This window comes from Meles meles, chromosome 13 (genome assembly GCF_922984935.1).
Source record: "Meles meles chromosome 13, mMelMel3.1 paternal haplotype, whole genome shotgun sequence".
Taxonomy (NCBI): Eukaryota; Metazoa; Chordata; class Mammalia; order Carnivora; family Mustelidae; genus Meles; species Meles meles.
Window position 1 is genome coordinate 34,064,204 of NC_060078.1, and position 26,255 is coordinate 34,090,458.

General features: G+C 38.0%; 1 protein-coding gene across 18 annotated transcripts in view; it reads right to left on the reverse strand.

Moving 5' to 3' along the window:
- The window catches only part of USP54 (ubiquitin specific peptidase 54), a 101,050-nt gene that overhangs the window by 41,439 nt on the left and 33,356 nt on the right, over positions 1-26,255 (reverse strand). For 8 of the 18 annotated variants that reach the window (XR_006821256.1, XM_046027333.1, XM_046027332.1 and 5 more), the window contains exons 1-2: positions 17,055-17,819; positions 12,077-12,169 (exon numbers count right to left, since the gene is read on the reverse strand). Coding sequence is in view for 15 of the 18 variants with exons in the window: in XM_046027333.1 (XP_045883289.1) it covers positions 12,077-12,169; positions 17,055-17,201 (240 nt within the window). In the remaining 3 variants the exon portion in view is untranslated. Of the gene's footprint in view, positions 1-3,677; positions 3,761-12,076; positions 12,170-17,054; positions 17,820-19,999; positions 20,019-20,156; positions 20,223-25,914; positions 25,934-26,255 lie in introns of those variants that run through there. The other 10 variants (XM_046027327.1, XM_046027330.1, XM_046027326.1 and 7 more) reach the window with 6 other exon arrangements.

A 26,255-nucleotide genomic window follows, 5' to 3' on the forward strand; every position in this document is an offset into this window, starting at 1 on the left:
TCTATCAGTGACCCTTAAACTAGATCTAAAGGAATGGTCTAGGTCCACAGTTAAACATTCTCAGAGGACAACCAATCCTACAGGATTCTGAAACAGCGGAACAGAGAAACAAAGGAAAAGGTGGCCAAAGAAGCAGTGACTGCTTCTACAATTAAGAGTGGTTTGACCACTGAAAACACTAAGTAACCACTATCACATCCCAACTTGCCATTCTCAATGATTAATGCTAAGATATTACTGCTAACGAAGGCTCTATCTCTAGAGCATGGGATGGATGAGGTTTGGTTCTTTGTCCAGAGTCCAAAACTGGCTTCATGACAGTTCTGTACAAATGTAATATTTGCAAACTACAGCCCCGTTAGTCTTTCTCAGCTGAGGTCCCTCAAGAATTAAGCCATAATACTCTAAGGCATCAACAATTCCTAATGAACTAACTTCTCTCCTATGCATAGCAGTAGTTATGTTATTATCCAAAGAGAATTAAAATAGTCATTCCAGTCATGTTGTGTGGTCTGTGGTTCAGATGACCCTGCTTGAGAAAGGACAGGATTCCACTGAGAGAGGGTATAGAGTAATGGTTAAGAGCATGGACTCTGGAACCAGACTACATGGGTTCATAATCCCAGTCCTATTATTTGCCATTTCTATGACCTTAGAAAAACTACTTAACTTTTCTAGTTTTCAGTTTCCTCTTTTAAAAGAGGATTAGCAATCGTATTTACTTCCTAGGGATATTTACAGATTAAATAAATTATCTGTATCTCTATCTATATCTTAGACTATTGCCTGGCTGTATAAATGCTAAGTATTAGCTGCCATTGTTGTTGTTGTTGTTGTTGTTGTCATTATATTTTAGGTTACTAAGGAGCCTGTCTGCCACTGACCTTGGGTCAGAAATGCATCTACTTTAAGCTACCTCCCCAGTCTCTGAAATCTGGGTAGGAAGGACCAAACTTTTCTCTTTCTGTTGCTCTTACTTAAAAGAGGCAGATTTCCCATGACTATCTAAGAACGGTTTCAGCACAGAAAGGGAAAGATCTAAAGTCAGAGCTCTGCCTACATGCACAGTGGGTATGTAGTAACAAATCCGACTTGTGTTCAGTGTCATCATGTCTCTAAACTATACTCTTTTCTCATCTCTTAATTACAGGTAATGGTCTCCATACACAATGAGTATCTGAATGTATTCAGAATGCCTGCATCCTCTTTATTTTATTGTAACTATTATTATCAGTCTTGCTCTGCTATTGTTAGGAAAAAGCAAGTGTATCAGGGATGAAGCAGGCTGAGCTCTCCCAGCATGCATCTGTGGAGCTGCAGCTCTGGAAGAAGCTGTAGCACAAAGCCCCTCTGTTAGGGCAGCACACTAACCCCTGTGTGTCCCTCTCACATGAGCACAAGGGCTGGAACGGGCCTCCTCCTGTTCCCTTTTTCACCCTCCTCCCACCTTTCCCAGAGGGAGATCCTGTTCACACCAAAGAAAGCCAAGAACATTTAGTTCAGCAATAAGAACAGGTGGTAGCACCAATAAGGAACAAAAACTGGTATTCTTCCAATTGCTGAGTTCTGTGGCAGGGAGTGAGAAAGGGCAGGAAGAACCCAAACCCAGGAATCACTTTCCCTATGGGATCCCTGATGGTTTCATTTCAGTAAACAGAGAAAACCCACCTTTGAGGTTTCGCTCAGCTCTTCTTCACAAAGTGAAACCAAAGAGATCTTCCTTTTTATTCTCAGGAAAAGGCAAATTACTTTCTGTCTGTTAAGTATTTTCTTGGATGCAGTGCAAAAGCAATAAGACTTTAATGACTAAAAGCAGGTGCTTCCCCACCCATTTCTCTTGGATCATGGAGCAAACAATTCTATCCACATGAGCACATAATTATTTGGATTAGTAAAAACCGTGTAAATAAGATAAAAGTGCCATAAAGACAGAAAGTCTTTGTGCTTTGGCATCTACAAATGCAGCTGTTGCTTAAGTTTTTTCCCCCTAAAACACAGACTTTTGTCTTTAGGCGGGGAACAGCTGTTTACTTCTCTCTCAGGACTTCCTAGCCTTGCATCTAAAAGAAGTCATGCATAGAGAAGATGGGGGTCAAGGAAAAGGGCCATCACTAAATTTGATGCTTTATGGGCCCTAAGTTATTGGAAAGTTAGCAGTCCAACTCATCCCTGAAGGCTGTCCAACCATAACTTGCAAAGGCACGACACACTTTATGCACTGCTACTAACTCAGTTCTTAGGTTTTCTCTTCTTGACCTGGGCTTCCCAAATCTCTCATCATTTTGGCTCTCATAATCACTCCTTTTCTCCACACTTCCTAGAAATCAGAGACTTAAATAACTTGTAAACCTGAATGTGGCCAATCAAGCCTGTTTGTAAACACAATCCTCTGAAAGAAAGATAAAAGAGCTACTACTCCTTGAAGACTACTAGAAAAAAGAACTTTTCACTAGTTTTATGTGTTCAAAGGACTCTCGAGCATTCTTTTTCAAGAAGAGAATATGTAAATATTTGCCATTTTGGCACCCAAAACAATAATATTAGATTTTTAACATTTTATTGCAGAAAATCTCAAACATACTAGAGTAGACAAAATACCACAATAAACTCCCATGTACCTATAATCTATCTTCAACAATTATCAGCCTGTGGCCAATCTCATTTCATATATACAACCCACCCACTTACCCCATTCCCAGATCATTTTGAAGCAAATACCAGACATTATTCATCTGTAAACATTTCAGGGTATGCCTCTAAAAAAAAAGAACTCTTTTTGTTTAAAACATAACCATAATATAATTACCACACTTAAAAAAAGGTAATAGTAATTCCTTAATATCATCAAATATCCAGTCAGTTTAATAGAAACTCTTGCTCCAACATTGGAAAAGGCAGAGAACAGCTGGTTATTTTCTCTATTGGGATTCCTTAACCATATGTCTAAAAATACCTACCTTTTCTGGACGTCACAATTAGATAATTATCTGCATATCCTATACCAGTCCTTTTAAGTACATTCAGCTACCAAGACCATATCTCTCCATGGGCTTTATTTACACTCTTTTGAGCCCATAACCCAATACTTTGTGGACTTGCAGTGGCGAAGTTAAAGACCATCACAAGCTACCTATCAAACTCATTTCTGCTACCAGTACAAAAGAGACAGACACCCACATACACACAAAGACACAGAAAGAAACACCAAGACTTCAAGACACTGGACAGAGAGGGGCCCCTGAGTGGCTCAGTGGGTTAAAGTCTCTGCCTTCCGCTCAGGTCATGATCTCAGGTCATGATCCCAGGGTCTGGCTCTCTGCTCAGCAGGGAGCCTGCTTCCCCTCTCTTTCTCTGCCTGCCTCTCTGCCTACTTGTATCTCTGTCTGTCAAATAAATAAATAAAATCTTTAAAGCAAGAACAAAAACAAAAAAACAAAACCCCTACCTCTTTAAAAAAAAAAAAAAAAGACACTGAACAGAGAGCCACAGAACAGAGGCAGGCCAAATTCACCAGAGGATGGTATTGCTTTATAGTGGGAAATCATTAACTAATGGTGAGGTTTTACAAAATATAATAGTCAATTTGCTAATTTTTGTCAAGATCAAAACTACAGGACCTTAGAGATTACCAACAGTATTTAAATCAAATTTTGAGAATCAATACCATAACCACTTACCCCACAAGGGAAATGAAAAGGGGGACCCTTCTGGATATGCACAAAGATTCTGAGATTGTTTAAGTTTCAGGTTCTGCCATAAACTGTGGAAAGGAAAGAATCATGACGATCTACTATGTTTTTCCTTGCAGCCACATCCCTCTATTTGAGTATTATGCAAAATTCTAAACCCCAAATTTTAAAAAGGGTAAAAGACTCAACTTTATACTATCCAAGTTATGTCAATGGTTAAATTAGTTGAGAATATTTTGGTACAGCCTACTAGGATTTTAAGACTAAGAAAGGTTAACCAAAAGACCACACATATATGCTCATATCCCACAGATAAGCAAAACAAAGAAGTTCAACTCAAGTTCAACTCAAGATGATATTTGCATTAGACATAAGTATATACCTTCTTCACGTGAAGACTGTTTATTACCAGCTAAAATTTCCAGGGAACATATTAGAAATCTAATTTCTTGGTTTTGGGGCGCCTGGGTGGCTTAGTCTTTGGGCATCTCTTTAGCTCAGGGCCCTGGGATTGAGCCCCGCATGGGGCTCCCCTGCTCCGCGGGAAGCTTGCTTCTCCCTCTCCCACTCCCCTTGCTTGTGTACCCTCTCTCACTGTCTCTGTCAAATAAATAAATAAAAATAAATTTAATTTCCTGGTTTAAATAGTCCAGCATAATGGATTTACTCTGCTCTGATACTGACCATGACTATTAGACATGAAGAACCTCCTATTCCAATAATCTACCAAAAAAAAGACTGGACTGATAATGAACAATGAGTAATTTCTTACACCACTTTACTTCCTGTGCTTATGCCTCCATACCCAATAGAGGAACAACTATATAGTACATACTTAAAATATATTGAGGTATTTATGCTCTGCACTCTCAAATCTCCCAATTAACAGGTGGGGCTCTCTATAGAACACAGATTTTTCTGCCCCTTTCAAAAGTCTTACTGCTCTACCAAGACTTACATTACACAACACCTTATAAACAAGAACCTATTTCCTCCCCAGCTACCCTCACCATCACCATCATTCCCTGGCTTTGATGCCTTGTACTAGCATTCTTAAAAGAAAAATCACTAATTGAGAAGATTTGTTGAATTTAATCAATCAATGAAGCATTCTCCTTTGCCTATAACAAAAAACACTCTGTCCTACGTCTTGGCACGCTGCAAAGCCTCTAGCACAATCCCTGGAAGGAGAACAAAATCTTTGTGGCATACTAAGGACAGAGGACGGATTTCCTCCCCTGGACATAGATAAATAAATAAGCCAACACCAAAGTAAAATCATACCCTGGGGGCTGGGGGCAAAAGGGCAGATTCAATATGAATAATAAGTAAGAGCTCTGGGCTATAGGCATGACAACAGTTCAGGTCAGGAAATATCTTTTAGTAACACTAGATGGAAATAAATTTGTGGATTCAGAAAAAACAGGGTAATCAGCACACAAATCGCTTCTCTTTGCTAAATCAGCATTGGAAGGCATTATGGTTCAAAGTAAGAAGACAGATACACTGACACAAATTCTTTTTTAATGAAAGCATCATTTATAATCAGCATGCAAGATTTCAAGGCTGAAATTACTTTAGGAACTTAGTATAAAGTAACACAGGAAAAAAAAACTTAGTACATTTTATAGAACCAAAAGAAATGAATTACCCTAAATATTGTGTATAAACCACTAAAAAGCAATTGTAAGCTCTGGATACAATATATACGATGGTACCTTGCCAAGGTCACAAGGCACAAAAATACTGACAAACATTCAGAGAGCAGAAGAAAAAGCAAAAATACTATACAAAAGGTGTTCACATAAGACCAACAGTAAAGGCATTATAATGGTTGGTGCAAGGTAAAGGAAAAAGTGGAGAAAAGCAGGGATATATATCTTCTAGCCAGACTCAGAAGGGCAAATCCTCCACCCAAAACATTAGATTAAGGGAAAGTTGGCTAGCTTCTGACTCATCTAGGAACATGTTTGTGTCTCCTCTTGTTCTTAATACTGGGTTCTAGAGCTAAACAATTATGTATCAACATAAGGAAGTCTGACTTTATAGAACTGGCAAGTTCTTACAGAGTACTTCAAATACAAGAACTCTGGAGTTTTCTATTTTGAAAAAAAATCTATGATATAAGAATTTCACATTTCAGGGGTGCCTGGGTGGCTCAGTGGGTTAGAGCCTCTGCCTTCCGCTCAGGTCATGATCCCAGCGTCCTGGAATCGAGCCCCGAATCGGGCTCCCTGCTTAGCAGGGAGCCTGCCTCCTCTCTCTTTCTCTGCCTGCCTCTCTGTCTACTTGTGATCTCTGTCAAATAAATAAATAAAATCTTTAAAAAAAGAAAAAAAGAAAAAAAAACCTTAGCACTGAAGAATGCAAATATGACACGAAGTACCAGCAAAAAGGAATTCTTATTTGCTTCACCAAACATTCCTCTAATTTCTAAATAGGAGGCAGAGGAAAAAAATGGGATTTAAATATATAGAACTACACCCACACTGGGACACCACAAAGTAATTTAATGTAATTTAATTGTAGGATACCAGGTAACTGCTTTGTTGACAGAACCCGAGGCTTTTGACTCTTCAGATCTTCCCACCATCAAATCCCCAGGACCCCCACCAACACATACATCTCATCCTTCCCTAACTAAATGAGGCATAAACTCCCAGATTAAGTAGACCTACTTTAAAAAAAAAGTTTAAAACTAAAAGTCACAGTGACAATCTCAAGTAAAACAAGAGTGAGAGAGCGCATAAAAGACAAAAAAAGAGAAGAAAAAGGCAAATACCCAAAACTTTATAACTAAAATTAAGAAATACTTAAAAAAAATATATGAACCCAGAAAAGTTAAGTGTTTACATTATGGTGCAAGCACTGTAAGGAATACCAACAGGGAGGAAATGCTGAACCACCTTCCCAAAAACTCATCCAGCCATGCTAAATACTATTAAGTAACACAGTCATGGGTCTAGATAGAGGTAATATTTTTTAAGCTTCATTAAAAAGATACATTTCTGGGGCGCCTAGGTGGCTAAGTTAGTTAAGCCATTGCCTTCTGCTCAGGTCGTGATCCCAGAATCCTGGGATGGAGTCCCCCATCCGGCTGCCAGCTCTGCAGGGAGTCTGCTTCTCCCTCTGACCTTCTCCCCTCTTGTGCTCTCTCTCACTCAAATAAAATCTTTAACAAAAAAAAAGAAGATATATTTCTGGAGTCGGGGGGAAGAAGATAAGTTTCTGAATTGGAGTTCTGAAAGGACTAGATGTGGCTGGATTTAAAAGGGATGTGTTGGGGCGCCTGGGTGGCTCAGTGGTTTAGGCCTCTGCCTTCGGCTCAGGTCATGATCTCAGGGTCCTGGGATCGAGCCCCGCATCGGGCTCTCTGCGCAGTGGGGAGCCTCTTTCTCCCTCTCTCTCTGCCTGCCTCTCTGCCTACTTGTGACCTCTCTCTCTGTCAAATAAAATAAAAAAAAATAAAATAAAAAAATAAAAGGGATGTGTTGTTTTTTTATTGTTATTACTGATTTGGCACCAAGGGATCCAGGCAAAGTGACTACCATCTGCAATGTCTAAGAGGCAGGTATAGAGAGTGTACCATCTGCTATCATAAATGGAGAGTGCCTGAGGAAGGAAAGAAAGGGAAAAGAAACTAGTTTTTTAAATGCCTATAATCATACATTTTTAAGTGATTTAAGAGTTAACAGGGAGACCCTTCAAGGTTATACTAGAAGGGAGTAACTTCAAAACAGCACTCCAGCATGTTCTGAGGTTAGAACAAATGAAATAGGATGACACTAGAGAGAGAGGCAACTCAGGAGTCTGGAAAAAAAGCATTCTTTTTATTGTAAGTGGATGGAAAGACTTATTACTAGAAATATCATTGACCAGAAGAGAGGCATAAAGGGAAATGACAGTCTCTGTGATGCAATTCAGGCAATTTCCAGCCTTCCTCTTTACGCTTTAGTGTGCTTTCTAAAATGACTATAGTACGTTTGTTGTTGTTGTCAAGATTTTAAGTGATTTCTACACTCTACATAGGGCTTGAACCCTGAGATCAAAAGTTGCACGCTCTACTGACTGAGCCTGAGAGGCACCCCTGTAGTAGAAATAATAAAAATCATCATTTGGGGCACCTGGGTGGCTCAGTCAAAAAGTATCTGCCTTCGGCTCAGGTTCGGATCGAGCCCCACCTCCGGCTCCCTGCTCAGCGGGAGGCCTGCTTCTCCCTCTCCCACTCCCCCTGCCTGTGTTCCCTCTCTCAGTATGTCTCTCTTTGTCAAATAAATAAATAAAATCTTTTTAAAAATAAAAATAAAAATCATCATTTAAATTATAAACAAGCATGATATATATATTTAGTCAAATAATAATAAAGAAATGCCCATGCGTCCACCACCCAATTTAAGAAATGGAAAAATTAGGGACACCTGGGTGGCTCAGTCGGTTAAGCGTCTGCCTTTGGTTCAGGTCATGATCCCAGGGTCCTGGGATAGAGCCCTGCATCAGCTCTCTGCTCAGCAGGGAGCCTGCTTCTCCCTCTCCCACTCTCCCTCTTGCTTGTGTTCCCTCTTTTGCTGTGTCTCTTTCTGTCAAATAAATAAATAAAATCTTAAAAAAAAAAAAGAATTTCAGAACCAATTTTCTCAACTTCCAGGACAAACCTGCCAGTCAGAATATACTGACTTATGGAAATACTGGAAGACAGTTAGCATTATTTTAAAAAAAAAAAAATTTTGAAGATCTACATATCCTATGATGCAGTAATTCTATTCCTGGGCATATATGCAAAAAATGTGTATACATATGTAGATATATACAAGAATGTTCTTGGCAATATTGTTCATAAAAAATTAAAAACTCGAAATAATCCAAATGTCTACCAGCAATGGAATAAACAAACTGGTTTCTCTATACAATGAAATACCATATAATAATGAAGATGAACAAAGTCAACCTGCACATAAAAATATGATGATCTTATAAACATATTGCTGCACTGAAGAAGACACACACACACACATACACAAATTTATATAAAATTATTCCATTTACAGGGCACCTAAGTGGCACAGTCAGTTAAGTGACTGACTCTTGGTTTCAGCTCAGGTCATGATCTCAGAGTCCTGAGATGGATCCATGCTCAGTTCAGAGTCTATTTAAGAGTCTCTTTACCTCTGTCCCTCCCATTTATTCCTCCCCTCTGTGCTGCTGCACTCCCTCTATCTCTCTAAAATAAATAAATCTTTTAAAAATTATTCCATTTACAGTGAAGTATTTTTTTTTTACAGTGAAGTAATTTTTTAAAAACAGATAATTTTTAAATTAGATTGTTTAAGAATGGATACATAGGTAGGAAAACTATTCAGATAAAACAAGGAAATGATTACCACAAACATCAGAAAAGTGGCCACACCTGGCAGAAAGACGGAGCTATGACTGAGAAGGAAGGCAGGGTGAATGTCTATGGTACTGAGAGTATTCTATTTTCACCCAAAGAGTTATTACAAGATACTCATTTTGTGATTATTCATTATACTGGATCTCTGTGGAGATTTTATATAAATGTCATATCTTTTTGTTAGAGTTATTCAGATGTACTTTATATTCTTGGTTATTATTATAAAAACTCTTTTTAAGTTGCATTTTCTGTTAGTTGCTAGTACACAGAAATACAATTGAATGTTATACCTTAATCTTACAGGCAACAACCTGCTAAGTCCTCTTATTGATTCTACTGCTATATCAGCAGATACTTTGAGATTTTTTTTTAATAGCCAATCATATCATCTGTAAATAATACCTTTGCTGCTTTCTTTCTAATATTTATCCTTTTGTCTTACTATACTAACTAGAATCTAGTTCAATGATGAATCATATTATTTCATATTCCATAAAAATATTTTTAAGGGCACATGGGTGGCTCAGTTAAGCATCCATCCCTTGATTTTGGCTCAGGTCATGATCTCGGGTTGTCTCCTGCTGGGCATGGAGACTGCTTAAGATTTACCTTTCCCTCTGCCCTGCCCCCATCTCTCTTTCTTAAAAAAAAAAAAAAAAAAAAAAAAAAATTAAAGTAGGGAACAAAAAAGAGACATTCCAGGTGCTGATGGTCCATCCCAGATTTACTCTTCCAAACACTCAACATTCCTTCTCTTCTCTCAGAAATGAAATCCTCCTGGATGAAGGAATATGGCTATTCTAACAATTTAAATTTCTCAACTCTTAGAACCACATTCAGTTCATCCACACAGTCAAATTAATCCATTTGCAATATAAGTTTATTTATAATTTTCAAATGAGGTATACAATAATTAAAAGAATGCAAACTTAATTATTTAGAGCTTAATTATTTAACACTTATATAGCACTGAGGGACTGAAAAGCACTTTACGGGAAAACATCAAAATTTTAATATACTCCAGGGCACCTGGGTGGCTCAGTGGGTTAAAGCCTCTGCCTTCGGCTCAGGTCATGATCCCAGGGTCCTGGGATCGAGCCCCGCATCGGGCTCTCTGCTCCACAGGGAGCCTGCTTCCTCCTCTCTCTCTGCCTGCCTCTCTGCCTAGTTGTGATTTCTCTCTGCCAAATAAATAAAATATTAAAAAAAAAATTTTAATATACTCCCAATATAACAAAAGAAGCAGTGAAGGAAAATAAACCTCACTGATAGCTCAGACAATGATGTGATGAGGAAAATACTAGAACTCCTCAGAATTATGAAGATCTAAAACAGAGCCTTTGATTCCCCAAGCCCATTTACCTATCTGCCATAAGCAACTGCTTCTCTGAAAGAGTCCCAAAGTACATCCTCAGCCTCATAAGTTGAAAAATATCTTCCTTTCTTACTTGGGTACTCAGAAGGTATCCCATGAAGTCCCACTGTTGGTTTTCTTCATCTATTTGGCTTCTATAATGATACTAATTTATATCACAATAACAATTTGTACTTCTGGAAATTAAAACATAACAAGACTGGTACAGCCAGTTCATCAGAATCCCACCTTGGTCAATGAAGAGGATGACACAGTCCTGACTAATCAAAGTTACATCACGGGGTCTTATAAGTTTTATCATTACTTCCTGGTACAGATGAGAGCTTCTACTTTCAAGAGATTCCTCTACCAGGGATTTCTCCAGGATTCAAATTTCTCTAGCAAGTACCTTACTTAGGTTTTTAATGCCACGAACTAGACTTTCCTTGGATTTGCTGGCCAGTGGACCACTATATTTCTTGCTGACCCAAAATTAGATACTTAATGTTAATGTGCCCTTCAGAAAATCAAGCCAAATACTCCTGTGGATGGACTTATGTCTGAATGGGTATAGTCAGAAATGTTACAATTTGTAAAAGATTTGGTTTCATTAAAATTCACATTCAAACTCCCAATTAATCAATAACATATACTTTGCTAAAAATTCCAGTGCTTCCAAGGGGGAAAGAAAAAAGATATTTGTGACCCAAGCGATAAAATGTTCAGAAGACTCAGTCATCTCTTTCTAAAGATATCTGCCCAATATGGATTTAAAACTCCAAAGTGATGCTGCTCAAAAAACTGTTTCAAATCAGTTGTTGTGAACACCTGAAATAACTGGGAAATTCTCCTGGATTTTTGTTATAGTTCTTACTCCAAGATGTAAAAACAACTAAATTAAATATATAAAGACCACACTCAAGCATCCCTGTCACAAACCAAGAATGACTTCTTGAGTCTGAAAAATGACACTGTATGCTTATCAGAACTCATGCAGACTCATCCAGCCATAAATAATCCATTGTACATACAAACAAAAAAAAAAAAAAAACACAGAGAAGCTCAATGTTGGACAACAGATAAAGTAATTGAGAATGGGGCCTTTTATACAACCTAGTTCTTCCTCTATTGCAGCACACTCCGAATCCTTGGGTTTCATTTTATTCAGAAATGAAAAACTTGGGAGTCAGACAATGGGGTCGAGAATGGGTATAATGAATCTATTAAATGTGCTAATGGGGGGAAACATTACGGAACAGAAAAATGTTAGTACTGGTTTTTTTCAATAGGAAGAGTTTGTTGCTAAATTTAGCTTTAACAGACAATAGTTAATTCTACTAAAAATACCTGGTTGTTTATCCTTTCGAAATAAAAATTTAGAATTAGCTCTTCAGATAATACTTAAAATCTAAGTACATTTTAATAAAATCCTATCATATTAAATAGAGCTGTATGGACAAAAAAGTTTCAAAAAAACAGACAACCTAAACCAAGTAACAATTTCTCGAAGCAAGAAAAACTAATCATATTCATCTTTGCACTAATAAGAAATTCTTTAGAATCACTCTGATTAACCAAACTACCTCAAAATTGATCATTTGGCAGCCTAATGGTGGTGAGAAGAAACAGATTTGAAGAACTTACCTTGAGAGCACAAAAGATGCAGGAATCGCCCATGCACTTGTGAGTTGTAAGCTGCCTAAAGCTACGTCGGAAGATGTCCAAGTGCCATAAAACCTGGCAAAAAAGGAAGGAAATACTTCATTACTCTACAAAAAGCCTCCATCTGATCTTAGAGTCAAGAATTTAAAAAAACATAGGTAATGACTACGGAATATATCTTCATTCCCAAGAGAAAAGTTCATTCTAGTATATTAAAACAAATGTCACAAAAGGGTAAGGTAGCTAACATGAGGGACAGATAACTATATTCTAAAAAAATACATTAATTTGAAAATGAAGGAAGTTTACACAGAGAAAATAAGGTATAACATACATTAAATGTGATCCTGAAGTGTTAATTTATGGGTTAAAAGCTGCAGAATAGGGTATATTTAAATGATCCACACAAGAAAAAAAAATTTTTTTGGAACAAACTTTTTTTTTTTACATATAGTTGATACACTTACATTAGTTTCAGATTTATAACATAGGGATTCCACATGTCTATTTGTTATGTTGTGCTTACAAACACAAGTGTAGCTGCCATCTGTCACATTCATCACTATTAAAATACCACTGACTATATTCCCTATGCTGTTCCCTTTTATTACCATGATTTTTTTTAAGGTTTTATTACTCTTTTAAGTAATCTCCACACCCAACCTGAGGCTTGAACTCGCAACCCTGAGATCAAGAGTCACATGCTCTACCAACTAAGCCAGCCAAATGCCCCTCCCCATGACTTATTCATTCCATAACTGGAAGCCTTATATCTCCCACCCCCTTCACCATTTTGCCCACCCCCCCATCTCCCTTCCCTCTTACAACCATCAGTTTTCCTCCATATTTATAGATCTGATTCTGCTTTTTGGTTATCATTTGTTTTGCTTTTTAGATTCCATATGTAAGTGGAAATCATATGGTATTGAAAACTTACTTAGAGCTTGAATTGTAGTGTAGAATTTTGTCTTTGCTAGCTTTCTCAATTTTGGACCTTTCTGAGAGATGTATGACCTTCTTTATGTCAACAGAATAAAAAAATGGTGATAGCAACAGTGATATATCATGTTCATAGTATGTAACCTAGATATGATGTGATGAAAAGGATACTTTATTTTTGTGGTCTTCCTCTCAAGACCCAGAAGAGTCTAATGATGAGAAACATATCAAACAAATTCCAATAGTGGGACATCCCACAAAATACATGAATAGTATTACTCCTCAAAATTGTTAAGATCATCAAAAACAAGGAAATTTTGAGAAACTGACAGAGCCAAGAAAAGCCTAAGGAGACATGACAAGTAAACGTAACTGTGGTATCCTGAATGGGATCCTGGAACAGGAAAAGATACTAGGCAAAAATTAAGGAAATGTGAATACACTATGGACTTTAGCTAAAAAAGAAATGGTATAATATATAGCATAATGCCTCAGGAAGCTCCGCTTGCTTAGAAAACATTTAAATGGCATCATATCTGAAAAGGCACTGTACTTCTGGAGCTTCTTCTTACTTATGTGTCTTCAAAGTATATATTCCAGAAGTTCTTTGAAATACATTGTACTCCCAAATAAGTAACATCTTTTTATAATAAACAAAATGGTTTCAATACATCTGTGGCCAACATAGCATTCATAACAAAAGTCAGAACACGGGATGCCTGGGTGGCACAGTCAGTTAAGTGTCTGCCTTCAGCTCAGGTCATGATCCCAGAGTCCTGGGATCAAGTCCCACATCGGGCTCCCTGCTGGGTGGAAGCCTGTTTCTCCCTCTGTCTGCTGCTCCCCCCACATGTGCTCTCTCTCTCTCTCTCAAATAAATATAAATAAAATCTTTTTAAAAAAGATAGAATATTAGTTTATAGAAACAATTATTTTCAACTTGTAACACAATTACAATAGGCACTCCAAAACCATCAATGACTCAATCTTTAAGTATGGATTTATAAATGTGTGTTTGTGTGTATTATGTGCTCCATATGGTACTGGAAATTAGAACAGAAAGTCATAAATATTGTTGTTTCAATACAAACAGAGCATACAGGAAAAAACAGAATTATAAAAACAGGACTGTGGCCAGGAAGGAGATAAACACACACCTATATCAACACTTTTTTTTTTTTTTTGCCTGCTCCTTTTTTTTTTTTTTAAGATTTTATTTATTTATTTGACAGACAGAGATCACAAGTAGGCAGAGAGGCAGGCAAAGAGAGAGAGGAGGAAGCAGGCTCCCTGCCGAGCAGAGAACCCAATGCGGGGCTCAATCCCAGGACCCTAGGATCATGACCTGAGCGGAAGGCAGAGGCTTTAACCCACTGAGCCACGCAGGTGCCCTTTTTGCCTGCTTCTAAAATCCAAAAATATTATTTTTTAATTTATGAAATGTCACTCAAAAAACTCACATGCAGCATCTGTGGAAAAAAAAAAAAAAAAAAAAAAAAACTGGGGGCCTGGGTGGCTCAGTGGGTTAGGCCACTGCCTTCGGCTCAGGTCATGATCTCAGGGTCCTGGGATCGAGTCCCGCATCAGGCTCTCGGCTCAGGTCATGATCTCAGGGTCCTGGGATCGAGTCCCGCATCAGGCTCTCTGCTCAGCAGCGAGCCTGCTTCCCTTCCTCTCTCTCTGCCTGCCTCTCTGCCTACTTGTGATCTCCGTCTGTCAAATAAATAAATAAAATCTTTAAAAAAAAAAAAAAACTAACAAACCCCACCCAACTGCCTCAAATTTGTGGTAGTAATGAGGAAATATAGTTAAATTCTTTCTCTAGGCTTAACAGCATAGGATTTTTTAGTGTTTTCCAATAAAAATTTGAAAACCGAGAGTATAAAACTTTTTAAAAGTAATCTGTTAACTCAGTGTAGGTCCTGAACTCACAACCGTGAGACCAAGAATCAGATACTCCACTGGCTGAGCCAGCCAGGCACCCCAAGTATGAAACTTTATTACATAAATAAGCTTGGCAAGAGTCTTATATTACAAATGAGGAAACTGAAATACTATTATCTGAACAAGGTCACAAGCCTACAGATACACTAAAACTAATTCATAAGTCTAGTACTTTATTTATTTTTATTTTTTTATTTTTTAAAAGATTTTTATATTTATTTATTTGACAGAGAGAGAGATCACAAGTAAGCAGGGAGGCAGGCAGAGAGAGGGGGAAGAGAGCCCGAGGTAGGCTGATCCCAGGACGCTGGGATCATGACCCAAGCTGAAGGCAGAGTCTTTAACCAACACTGAGCCACCCAGGCACCCTCCCAGTGCTTTTTTAAAAAAAAAGATTTATTTATTTATTCTAAAGAGAGGCAATGAGAGAGAACAGGAGAGAGGGACAGGGGAGAAGTAGAGAAAGTCCCAAGCAGACTCCACACTAAGCACAGAGCCCGACTCAGTGCCGGATCTCACAACCCTGAGACCACAACCTGAGCTAAAACCAAGAATCAGTTGCTCAACCAACTGAGCCATCAGGGCCGCCTCCCTCCATTTTTTTTTTTTTTTTAAGATTTATTTATTTATTTTTAGGGGCTCCTGGGTGGGTTAAAGTCTCTGCCTTTAGCTCAGGTCATGATCCCAGGGTCCTAGGATCGAGCCCTACATCAGCCTCTCTGCTCGGCAGGCAGCCTGCTTCCCCCCCACTCTCTGCCTGCCTCTCTGCCTACTTGTGATTTCTGTCTGTCAAATAGATAAAATCTTAAAAAAAAAAAAAGATTAATTTTAGAGAGAGGGTCCACTGCTTTTTATACCAAATATATTGCCTTGTCTTTTCTTCTCATAGCAACTTCTTTTCTCGTTACATCTGAACAATAACACTAATATTTTACCCAAGCATAATTATCTTGGGTGGCAAATTTCACTTACTCTTATTCTGAGGAGCAGAAAAGAGGGGAAAGTAATTGCTTGAAAGTTAGGCCAAAGGGGATGAACTTAACATTCTATGGGCATGACAAGGCAAAGAAGGCAGGCAGACAAGAAGCTTTGGGATTCTGTTATCACTAGTGTGGCAACCAATACCAAAAGGGAAAATCTAGAATAGACAATCACACCTTAGGGAAATTACTTTCCACTACATTTGTTCAAGCATATCTGACCAGACACCAATCATGAACGACTACAAGAGAGCTCAGAGGAAGAAGAAGAAATGGACAAAGACTGGACTCCATTCAGTGTATATGTTAAGAACCTGAATGCTAAGAACCTTCTAATGAAGACAAGAGTAATATACCTAGAAGCCGTTGACTAGTGGAAAGAACTTTGCTTTCTTTACTAGAGAAAAGCAAGTAGGGCAATACAGTTTGGTCTCAAAAGGTAAAAAAGGAAGCAAAAAGAAATTCAACAAACAAGTATTTTTATTTTAAGATTTTATTATTTATTTGACAGAGAGAGAGCACAGCAGGGGGAGCATCAGGCAGAGGAAGAGGGAGAAGCAGGCTCACAGAGCAGGGAGCCCAATGTGGGGCTCGATCCCAGGACCCTGGGATCACGACCTGAGCCAAAGGCAGACGCTTAACCACTGAGACACCCAGGCGCACCAATAAACAAGTATTAAGATCCATGTACAAGTATTAAGTCCATGTACTTTCCCCTTCAGGCAGGTAAGCAGTAGTCAGTTATTATTTCTGTTATCATTATTAATCCCTTTTTCCTACAAAAAAGGTAATTATCTCAAAGAGATAAGTACCTTGTCTAAGATCACACAGATAGGCTTAAAAATTATCTCAGCCTGCTAACCTTAAACAGAGACCATCAAGGATTATATTTAAAAAATTTATTGGGGGATCGAGCCCGACATCAGACTCTCTGCTCCGCAGGGAGCCTCCCCCCCCCCCACCTACCTCTCTGCCTACTTGTGCTCGCTCTCTCTATCAAATAAATAAATAAAACCTTAAAAAAAAAAGAGTTATTGGAAATATAGCATCAGCAACCAAGAGTCACAGTTCACCAGAAAGAAAGAAATTGCCCTTACCTGCAGGGCACTGTTGAGGAAGCAGCTGTTTTGTCCTGGCTCATTGCTGAGGCCTTTGCTGGGGGCTATGGAGGTTGAGCTTCGAGGTGCAAACATCCCTTGGACACTACCACGGCCCCCTGAAAAATAATTTCTTTTCCAAGACATTATTGTTCACATTTAGCTTGAAAACTCAGAAAAGGCTTTGTATCGTTTCTGTCTGTTTAAGTCCTGACTTGTAAAAGAGAATCCAGAATTCAATGAATTTATGTTGAAATATTTTGAGTTTACAACCTTCCAAACATCATCTGTGTAGCTCAAGGAACTCAGGTATCTTCTTAGATCCACATGCCCAAAATTTAACATGGCACAGTACTAACATAAACAAAGAAATCCTTAGGTATTGTGTCCTCCTATTTTTCTTGAATTGCCTCCATAAAATAGTGGTGAAGTGGCTGTAGTCCTCAACTCCAGCAGAATCCAGGATCACGGTAGGATGTATTTCTTAGACTTGTTGATGATGCTTCTTGTAGACTGAAGACTTTTTCCAACTGGAAGGAGAAGCAGAGAAATAAGCAAGAATTCAGTGCAACCCTCCTCACCTTCTGTATTCCTTGTCCCATCATCATCTAACGCAAAAACTCAAGTTCTAAACAACTGACATAAAATCCACAAAGGTAAAAAATATGTTGGAATTATTCGCGGTTTTTTTTTTTTCTTAATTGCTGCTATTCTTTTTTACTACACCCCTAAAGTCTTCTAACATTCCACCCAGAATTTCAGAAGTCTCTTCTCTTCGTTTCCTCTGTGACTAGAATAGCCAGCTCTGCCAGACAGCTTTAACAAAAAGAAAAAAAAAAAAAAAAACTAAAAGCTTGCGTCACTTAATGACTCTACTGGCTTTGTGCTATTCTGCCAAGATCAATGTTGCCTCACCTCTCTCACTATAAACTTGAAACCTTGGCAAACAATGACCACCCCCCCCAAGAAAAACCCCAACAACAACAACAAAAACCCCAAAAAACCTTAACAACAACAAAAAGGAGAAGCAGTCAAGCCAAAGAGGAAAGAAAAAAAAAAGATATGAGCAGATTTACTTTCATAGGAAACTTCTCTGAAATTTTCTAGAAGAAAGTTGATTGGGACAAAAACAAAAACCAAATACCAACTTTCCAAAATCAGAGTAACAAAAATATTACCAAGTAAATATATACCAGTGAAGAATTGGAACAGTTTCTGTTAGATATTATGAATAAAGAAATTTTTAAAGGTGTTTTACATTTACATGTTCATGGCTATGAAAGACTGTTTAAAGGGGGGAAGGCCAAGTTATCAGTTTGGACTCTGTTCTGAGGAAAGATGTCCCATCTCAGAGAAACACTCAAGGCAAGTAAGCCATATGTCCTTAACACCAAGTCCTAGAGAACTAAATCTCCTGCCCTGTTTGTGTGTTTTATTTTTGCCAGAGGATCAGAGAGATAATTTGGGTTACAAATAATTTAATTCTCAGATTAAATCTGAGGCACTCATAATCAGTGGCCATTTGTTGACCAACATTCATTTTCAACTAATTAAAAATGCCAGTGAAGCAACAGGGGAGAAATACCAAAGCAGACACCTTTCCTGGAAGGAAATACTTCTATCTCCGGCTTTAAGCTTTCCTATAAGGCTGCCATGTCCATATAAGGAAAAAATTAAGAATGTTAAGTATTAAATTTGGTTTCCAACAGTTCCCCAAGCTTCTCCCTTCCTTAGTTCCTATCATCAAATGAACCACCTAAAAAGCATCTTAATCATTCTCTAAGAGATCACCTAGCACTACCCAGTATATCCAGTGGAAAAACTGAGGCACAGGAACATGAAATGGTTGCACAAGACTGTTCTTTCCCTTCTCTAAATTCCCAGACTATTTATAATATACATGTCACAATTAAAGTATTTGACTACAAACTGTAGTGTCATATTATTCTCTATTTGTTTTTATTACTCTCTATTTGTTTTATATGGTATCGGTCATATATCCCGAATGACTGTATGAAATGAAATACTAACTAGTGTCAGACAAGTAGTAAACACTATACTTAACATTCTTTATTTACTCTTTACAATAGCTCTATTATGAGGTGTTAACAGTTCCATTTTACAGAACAGCAGTGAGACTTAACTTGCCCAAATCAACTAGTAAGTGGCAGAACTAGAATTTTTTTAACTATTATAAATCTATGACTTTAATTATGTATTTTATTAGACTTTCAAAAGCTCTTATCATAGTGCTAGCCATAAGGAGGAACTCAATAAATACTCCCTGATGATTAGCATGGCACCTGGAAGGATCCCATATCTCCCACACAGATTAAAAGACCCTCAACTCTCTATACACACCCTCATACACACCCCATTCAGAGCTACTAAGCAACTTCAACAAGCCAGGCAGCATTCCTTTAGCTCAACTGCTGCAAAGGAATGACAAGTACCAAGTCTCTACTTTGCTCACAGCCAAAAGGACTTGGCAGACAGGTAGGGTTTCCAGCACCCACATTAGGAGTTTACTGAAACTCAGGCTGCCCTATGATACACACCCCTGAGTTCAGGGAGCAAAGAGAAAAAAAAAAAAAAAGCAGTCACAGAAAAAAAGATTCTCAGGCTCTGAATGGCAGCATTATGTAGGGTAAGGCAAAAAGCTCTCACACCGGCTCTAGGTGTGTCAGAAACTAGAGGTAAGAGCCAGAAATAGGGCCAAGAGAGCGAGTAACAAATGATCCCAAGAAATACTGATGACAAAACATTTCACTTAAGTTATAGGTCCAACACCAAACAACATAATCCCTCTACTGTGCCATCTAGTAAGATATATGACAAAATCAATTAAAAGTTTTACCCACATCAATCTAAAAACCTATTTTTAAAAAGAACTTCTTAGGCAATATTCAAGTATTTAGAGGTAAAAGAGCATGTCTACAACTTACTCTGAAATGGTTCAGAAGAAAATAAAATATATATATATGGGTGTCGGTATGTGAATACTTGTAAATATGGAGAGAAAGGGAGAATGGTAGAGCAAATATAGCAATAATGTTGACAAAAGGTAAATGTGGCTGAAAGGGATATGGGAATTCTTTGTACCATTTCTTGTAACTTGTAACTTCACTGTAAGTTTTAAACCATTTTTTTAAGTTGAAAGAGAACTGATATCTGCAAAAAAAAAAAAAAAAAGAATTTAAAATTATGTAGAAATTACTTTGTAATGTACGTAGTATTCATGATTTAATGCAAAAATGACTAAAATCATTAAGCTGGTAGCCAGAAGATATTAGCCATCCCAAATTAAAATATGAAAAAAAGAAAAAGGAGAAAAAGAGAAAGATAAATTCAAAACAGTATAGATATGAGGGTAAAATAAAATGGAATAAAGCTTTAATACTATTTCTATGAAACAGTTTAAAATACAGTATAATGTCTAGTTGTTCTAAGAACAAGTGATGTTGAATTATGATATTATACAAATGGGACCAAGACTAGACCTGGAAGTAGAAGACATGGGTTCAATTTCCACATTTTTACTACTTTGTATAATCCTAACTACTTAAATGTCCTGGACTTTGTTTTGGGGGGGGCTCTGTAAAACAATGGCACAATACCGATTTAACACACTGGTTAAGATTTACTAATAAGCATGCCAAAGTGCTAGCAAGTTTGCAAAACAGAGGATGAATAACGAGTTCCACTGAATGAGCAAACCGCAATGCCTAGAAGTATAAGTAAATTCTGGTTTGGGGACCTCAGGATACTAGAAAGTTGTAAGCCACCAGGAATAAGTCCTCTAATCATATAAAAAGAGCACTAGACCTCACATAAGACAAGGGATATATCAGAACAATTTATCTATGTGCTTGGAGAAACGTTTGAATTTTATTTAATTTTCTTTACAATTATTTTTAAAATACGAAGTTTAACTTTCTATTTGTAAAAAGGCAAACAGTTGAGCCTACTACAAGAAACAGTGTAACATTTTAGAAGGTCTACAAAGAATGACCATGTCCAATTGATAAATGATTCAAATGGAAAAACCATGATGAGTATCTGAGTTTCTAATGAAGGAACAGTAGCCCCATTACAAGTGATTAACGCCAAAAGTAATACAAACATTAAGAAGTCAAACTGCACTACACTGAGATATCCAAACAATTAACCAGGAAAGTGGCTCATGTTTCTACTTTCTATTATTCTAGATAGCAGTTTACTTATAATTTACTCAATTATAACTTGTATATATATTGCTGGTTTACTTGTAATTTGCGGTTTACTTATAATTTACTCAAGAAACTATAAGCGTCTGCCTTTCGGCTCAGATCATGATCCCCATGTCCTGGGGTGGGTTCCCAGGACATCAGGCTCCCTGCTCAGGGGGAGCCTGCTTCTCCCTCTCTTCCCTGTTCCCGCTCACTCTATCTCTGTCTCTCTCTCAAATAAATAATAAATAAAATCTTTAAAAAAAAAAAGAAACTGTATTGCCCTGATAAATCAACAAGCAACTACCTCAATTCCATATGTCAATAATCCCCAACTACATCTATAATATCTTGTTTGTTATTATAAGAATTAAATTTAATTTATGCAAAGTGCTAATTCGATGTCTAGCATATAGTAATTACTGTATAAATGACTGTTATTACCATTACTTTCTAACATCTCCTCTTTATGAGTTCTTTTCTCTTTAAAGACATTCACACAGAGATACCCTATATTCTTGAAAAACAAAAACAGCAACAACAAAGACCACCTTGAATTTATTAACTCCTATGCCTAGTGTCCCAAATTTTTTTGGACCTTTCACTGCCAAATGTCTCTACAATTAATAACTTACAGCTGCTACCTCTTTATGCTCACCATCAATCTCTTCAGGACATGGTACTGATCCTTACTCCACCACCACCAAAATTTTACTTCATGGAATATCTCCATTTAAAGAAATCTCCTAATTGTAAAACCTACTGGCTTTTCCATAGTCCTCATTCTTAGTAATTTTTCTGCAGCACTTAACACTGGCTGCCTTGATGGTACATGATCCTGGAGTCACTGGAAGCATTAATAAGAAAAAGAGAGAACTTATAAAATGAAATGATGGGGGTGCCTGGGTAGCTCAGTGGGTTAAGCTTCTGCCTTTGGCTCAGGTCATGATTCCAGGGTCCTGGGATCAAGCCCTGCATTTGGCTCCCTGCTTCTCCCTCTCCCTCTGCCCTCCCCCTGTTCTCACTCTCTCTCCCTCAAATAAATAAATAAAATTTCTTAAAAAAAAATTACTTGACTACCCCCAGCCTGAAGATATAGCACCCATTTCTTAACTCCTATATATTTTCAATAATTTTTTAAAGATTTATTTACTTTAGAGAGAGCATGTGTGTGCATGCACATACACAGTGGGGGGAGGGACAGAGGGAGTAGGGAGAAAATCTCCAGCAGACACTCCACTGAGCATGAAGCCCTAAGGCAGGGTTCAATCTCAGACCCTGAGATCATGACCTGAGACCAAATCCGGAGTCAGAGGCTTAACCAACCTAGCCACCAAGGTGCCCCAAAGTTTTCCATTATTTAAGATCAGTGTTTCCCTTATACCAATGTTTCTATGATCCTCCCCCCTACCTATGTTACCCTCCATCCCTAAAGGGTACGGAGTTTTATCCCACCCCATTTAAGAATAGGGACTGGATAGAGGTCAGAAGTCAATTGTGTTATATCCATATATCTGTTATTGCCAGACATATTATCACAAATAATTTTTTTGAAGATTTTACTTATTTACCATGAGAGACAGAGAGAACGAGAAAATCTGAGGCAGAGGGAGAAGCAGGCTCCCTGCAAATCAGGGAGCCCAATGCAGGACTCAATACCAGGACCCTGGGATTATCACCTGAACCAAAGGCAGACGTTTAACCGACTGAGCCACCCAGGCACCCATAGTATCACAAAAGTTTATCAAAGTTTTTTCCATTTGTCATATAATCCATCTTTCTATTTATAAATTGTGACTCTACAGATATATATAAAGTATGAGCTATATATTTCTTAACTTTCCAAATTAACTGTTTCATCTTCTCAAGGAAGGTATTTTTATATTAATATGATTCAGTTAAGTGCTCGTTTCGGCAGCACATATAATAATATGACTCAGTTAAAAAAAATAATAATAATAATATGACTCAGTTAAAACTTCAGGCTTTTCCTCACCATCACTATAAACATTTTAAGAGATATTACACAGCTATGGGCTGGTGAGATTCTAGGAAAGTAATTCTTTTTTTTTTCTTCTTCTTCTTCTTTTTCTTTTGATTTATTTAAGCAATGCCTAGGTGGCTCAGTCAGTTAAGCCTCCAACTCTTTGGTTTCAGTGGAGGTCATATTCTCACAGTCCTGGGATCGAGCCCATATCTGGCTCAGTGGAAGAGGGAGAAGTAGACAAATGTACAAAGGACTGTTCTTTGCAGAATGCTGTGAGTCCTTTGGTTGCTGCTGTGAGGGGCAAAGTGAGAGAGGAGTTCTAGGCAATAGGCTATGGAGCTGTTTTAATTTAAATTTCAATACATTTGTACATACAGCATCATTGCCATTATCAGGTGGTGGTGGCTTTTAATCATCATCTAATAGACATAAAAATTAAGCAAGATTCTGTATTTCTTTTATTATTTAAAAATTTTTTTAAAAGATTTTATTTATTTGAGAGAGCACAGAGCACACACCAGAGAGCACAAGCACAAGCAGGAGGAGGGGCAGAGGGAGAAACAGACTCCTGGTTGAGCAGGGACCCCAGCAACGCTGGGCTCAATCCCAGGACTCTGAGATCATGAGTTGACCTGAAGGCAGATGCTTAACCAACTGAGCCACCCAGGCACCCACTGATATTTAGTTTTAAGAAAAGAAAGAAACTTGGTGAGCATTCATTATTTGTTTGGTAGCAGTTTTCCACATACAGTTTCTTTTTTTTTTTTTTTTTTTTTAAAGATTTTATTTATTTATTATTTCACAGAGAGAGAGATCACAAGTAGGCAGAGAGGCAGGCAGAGAGAGAGAGGAGGAAGCAGGCTCCCCGTGGAGCAGAGAGCCCGATGCGGGGCTCAATCCCAGGACCCTGAGATCCTGACCTGAGCCGAAGGCAGCGGCTTAATCCACTGAGCCACCCAGGCGCCCCTCCACATACAGTTTCAATATAGAATCTTGGGTGCCTGGGTAAATGGGGTAAAGATGATACGTTTTCTGTACAGTTTGTGAATCAATAGCTGCCAAGTAGCCTGCTGTCTCTAAGTTGGCAGCTATTTATTCACAAACTGTACAGAAAACGTATCATCTTTACCCACATTTACTAGTTTCCAGCCAATTGCTACAACTATGGAGTAATCAATCAAAGATAGAAGAAAAAGAGCATATAAGAATTCTACTATTGTGTTGCTCTCAACTCTGAAAAAGTTATAGTGATCTATATTTTACTATTACTGAATAGACTCTAAGGAGCCAAAAAACTTGTTCATAAATTTTTCCAGCTTCATTAAGGTATAATTGACAAATAAAATTATAATATAGTATATAATGAAGTGTACAACATGATGATTTGATATATGTATATATTGTGAAAGAACTCTCATAAACAAGTTAATTAACAGATACTAGAAAGAGAATAGAAGGGCGCCTGGGTGGCTCAGTGGGTTAAGCCGCTGCCTTCAGCTCAGGTCATGATCTCAGGGTCCTGGGATCGAGTCCCACATTGGGCTCTCTGCTCGGCAGGGAGCCTGCTTCCCTCTCTATTTCTCTCTGCCTGCCTCTCTGTCTGCTTGTGATCTCTCTCTCTTTCTCGCTGTCAAATAAATAAATAAAATCTTTAAAAAAAAAAAAAAGAAAGAGAATAGAAAAGATAGAGTTGGATTTTTGAAAAGAAAAAAAATTGACAACTATTTAGCTAGACTAAGAAAGAAGACTAACAAAATCAGAAATGAAAGAAATGTTACAGTAACACAGAAATACTAAGAATCATAAGAAACTGCTGTGAAGGGGCACCTGGCTGGCTCGGTCAGTGAAGCATGTGACTCCTAATCTCAAGACTGTAAGTTTGAGGGTGCCGGGGTGGTTCAGTCATTAAGTGCCTGCCTTCAGCTCAGGTAATGATCTCAGGGTCTTATGATTGAGTCCCACATCAGGCTCCCTGTTCAACGCGAAGCCTGCTTCTCCTTCCCTCTCTTCCCCTCTCTGCCCCTCTACCCCAACCGTGTACTCTCTCACTCTCTCTCTTTCAAATAAATAAATAAAATCTTAAAAAAAAGATTATAAGTTTGAGCCCCACGTTGGGTGTAGAAATAACTTAGAAATAAAATCTTGAAAAAAAAGAAAGAAAAAACCAAGCAAACAAACTATTGTTAAGACTCGTAACTATAGAGAACAAATTATAGTAACTGAGGGTTACTAGAGGGGAGGTGGGGGAGGTGTTGGATACATCAAACAGGTGATGGGCATTAAGGAGTGCACCTGCTGTGATGAATACAGTTTATGTAAGTGATAAATCACTAAATTCTACACCTGAAACCAGTATAACACTCTGTTAACTAACTGGAATTTAAATTAAAATTTGGAAGAAAAAAATCAAGGTTTTTTTAAATTAAAAAAAAGACAAGAGGGGCGCCGGGGTGGCTTGGTCATTAAGCATCTGGCTTGGGCTCAGGTCATGATCCCAGGGTCCTGGGATTGAGCCCAGAATCGGGCTCTCTGCTCTCCCACTCCCCCAGCTTGTGCTCCCTCTCTCGCTGTGTCCCTCTCTGTCAAATAAAAAATAAAATCTTAAAAGAAAGAAAGAAAAGAAACTACTGTACTACTGTTAAAAAATATATGCCAACAGGGGCACCTGGGTGGCTCAGTGGGTTAAGTCTCTGCCTTCGGCTCAGGTCAGGATCTCAGGGTCCTGGGAATCAAGCCCTACATCGGGCTCTCTGCTCAGCAGGAAGCCTGCTTTCCCCCCTCTCTCTGCCTGCCTCTCTGTGTACTTGTGATCTCTGTAAAATAAATAAATAAAATCTTAAAAAATATATATATATGCCAAAAAACTGGATAACCTAGAAGACATGGATAAATTCCTAGAAATATACAACCCACCAAGACTGAATCATGAAGAAATAGAAAATCTGAACATAAATACTTGTATTTATTTAACCTTTAATTTTCTTTATACTTATTTAGTCATCATTA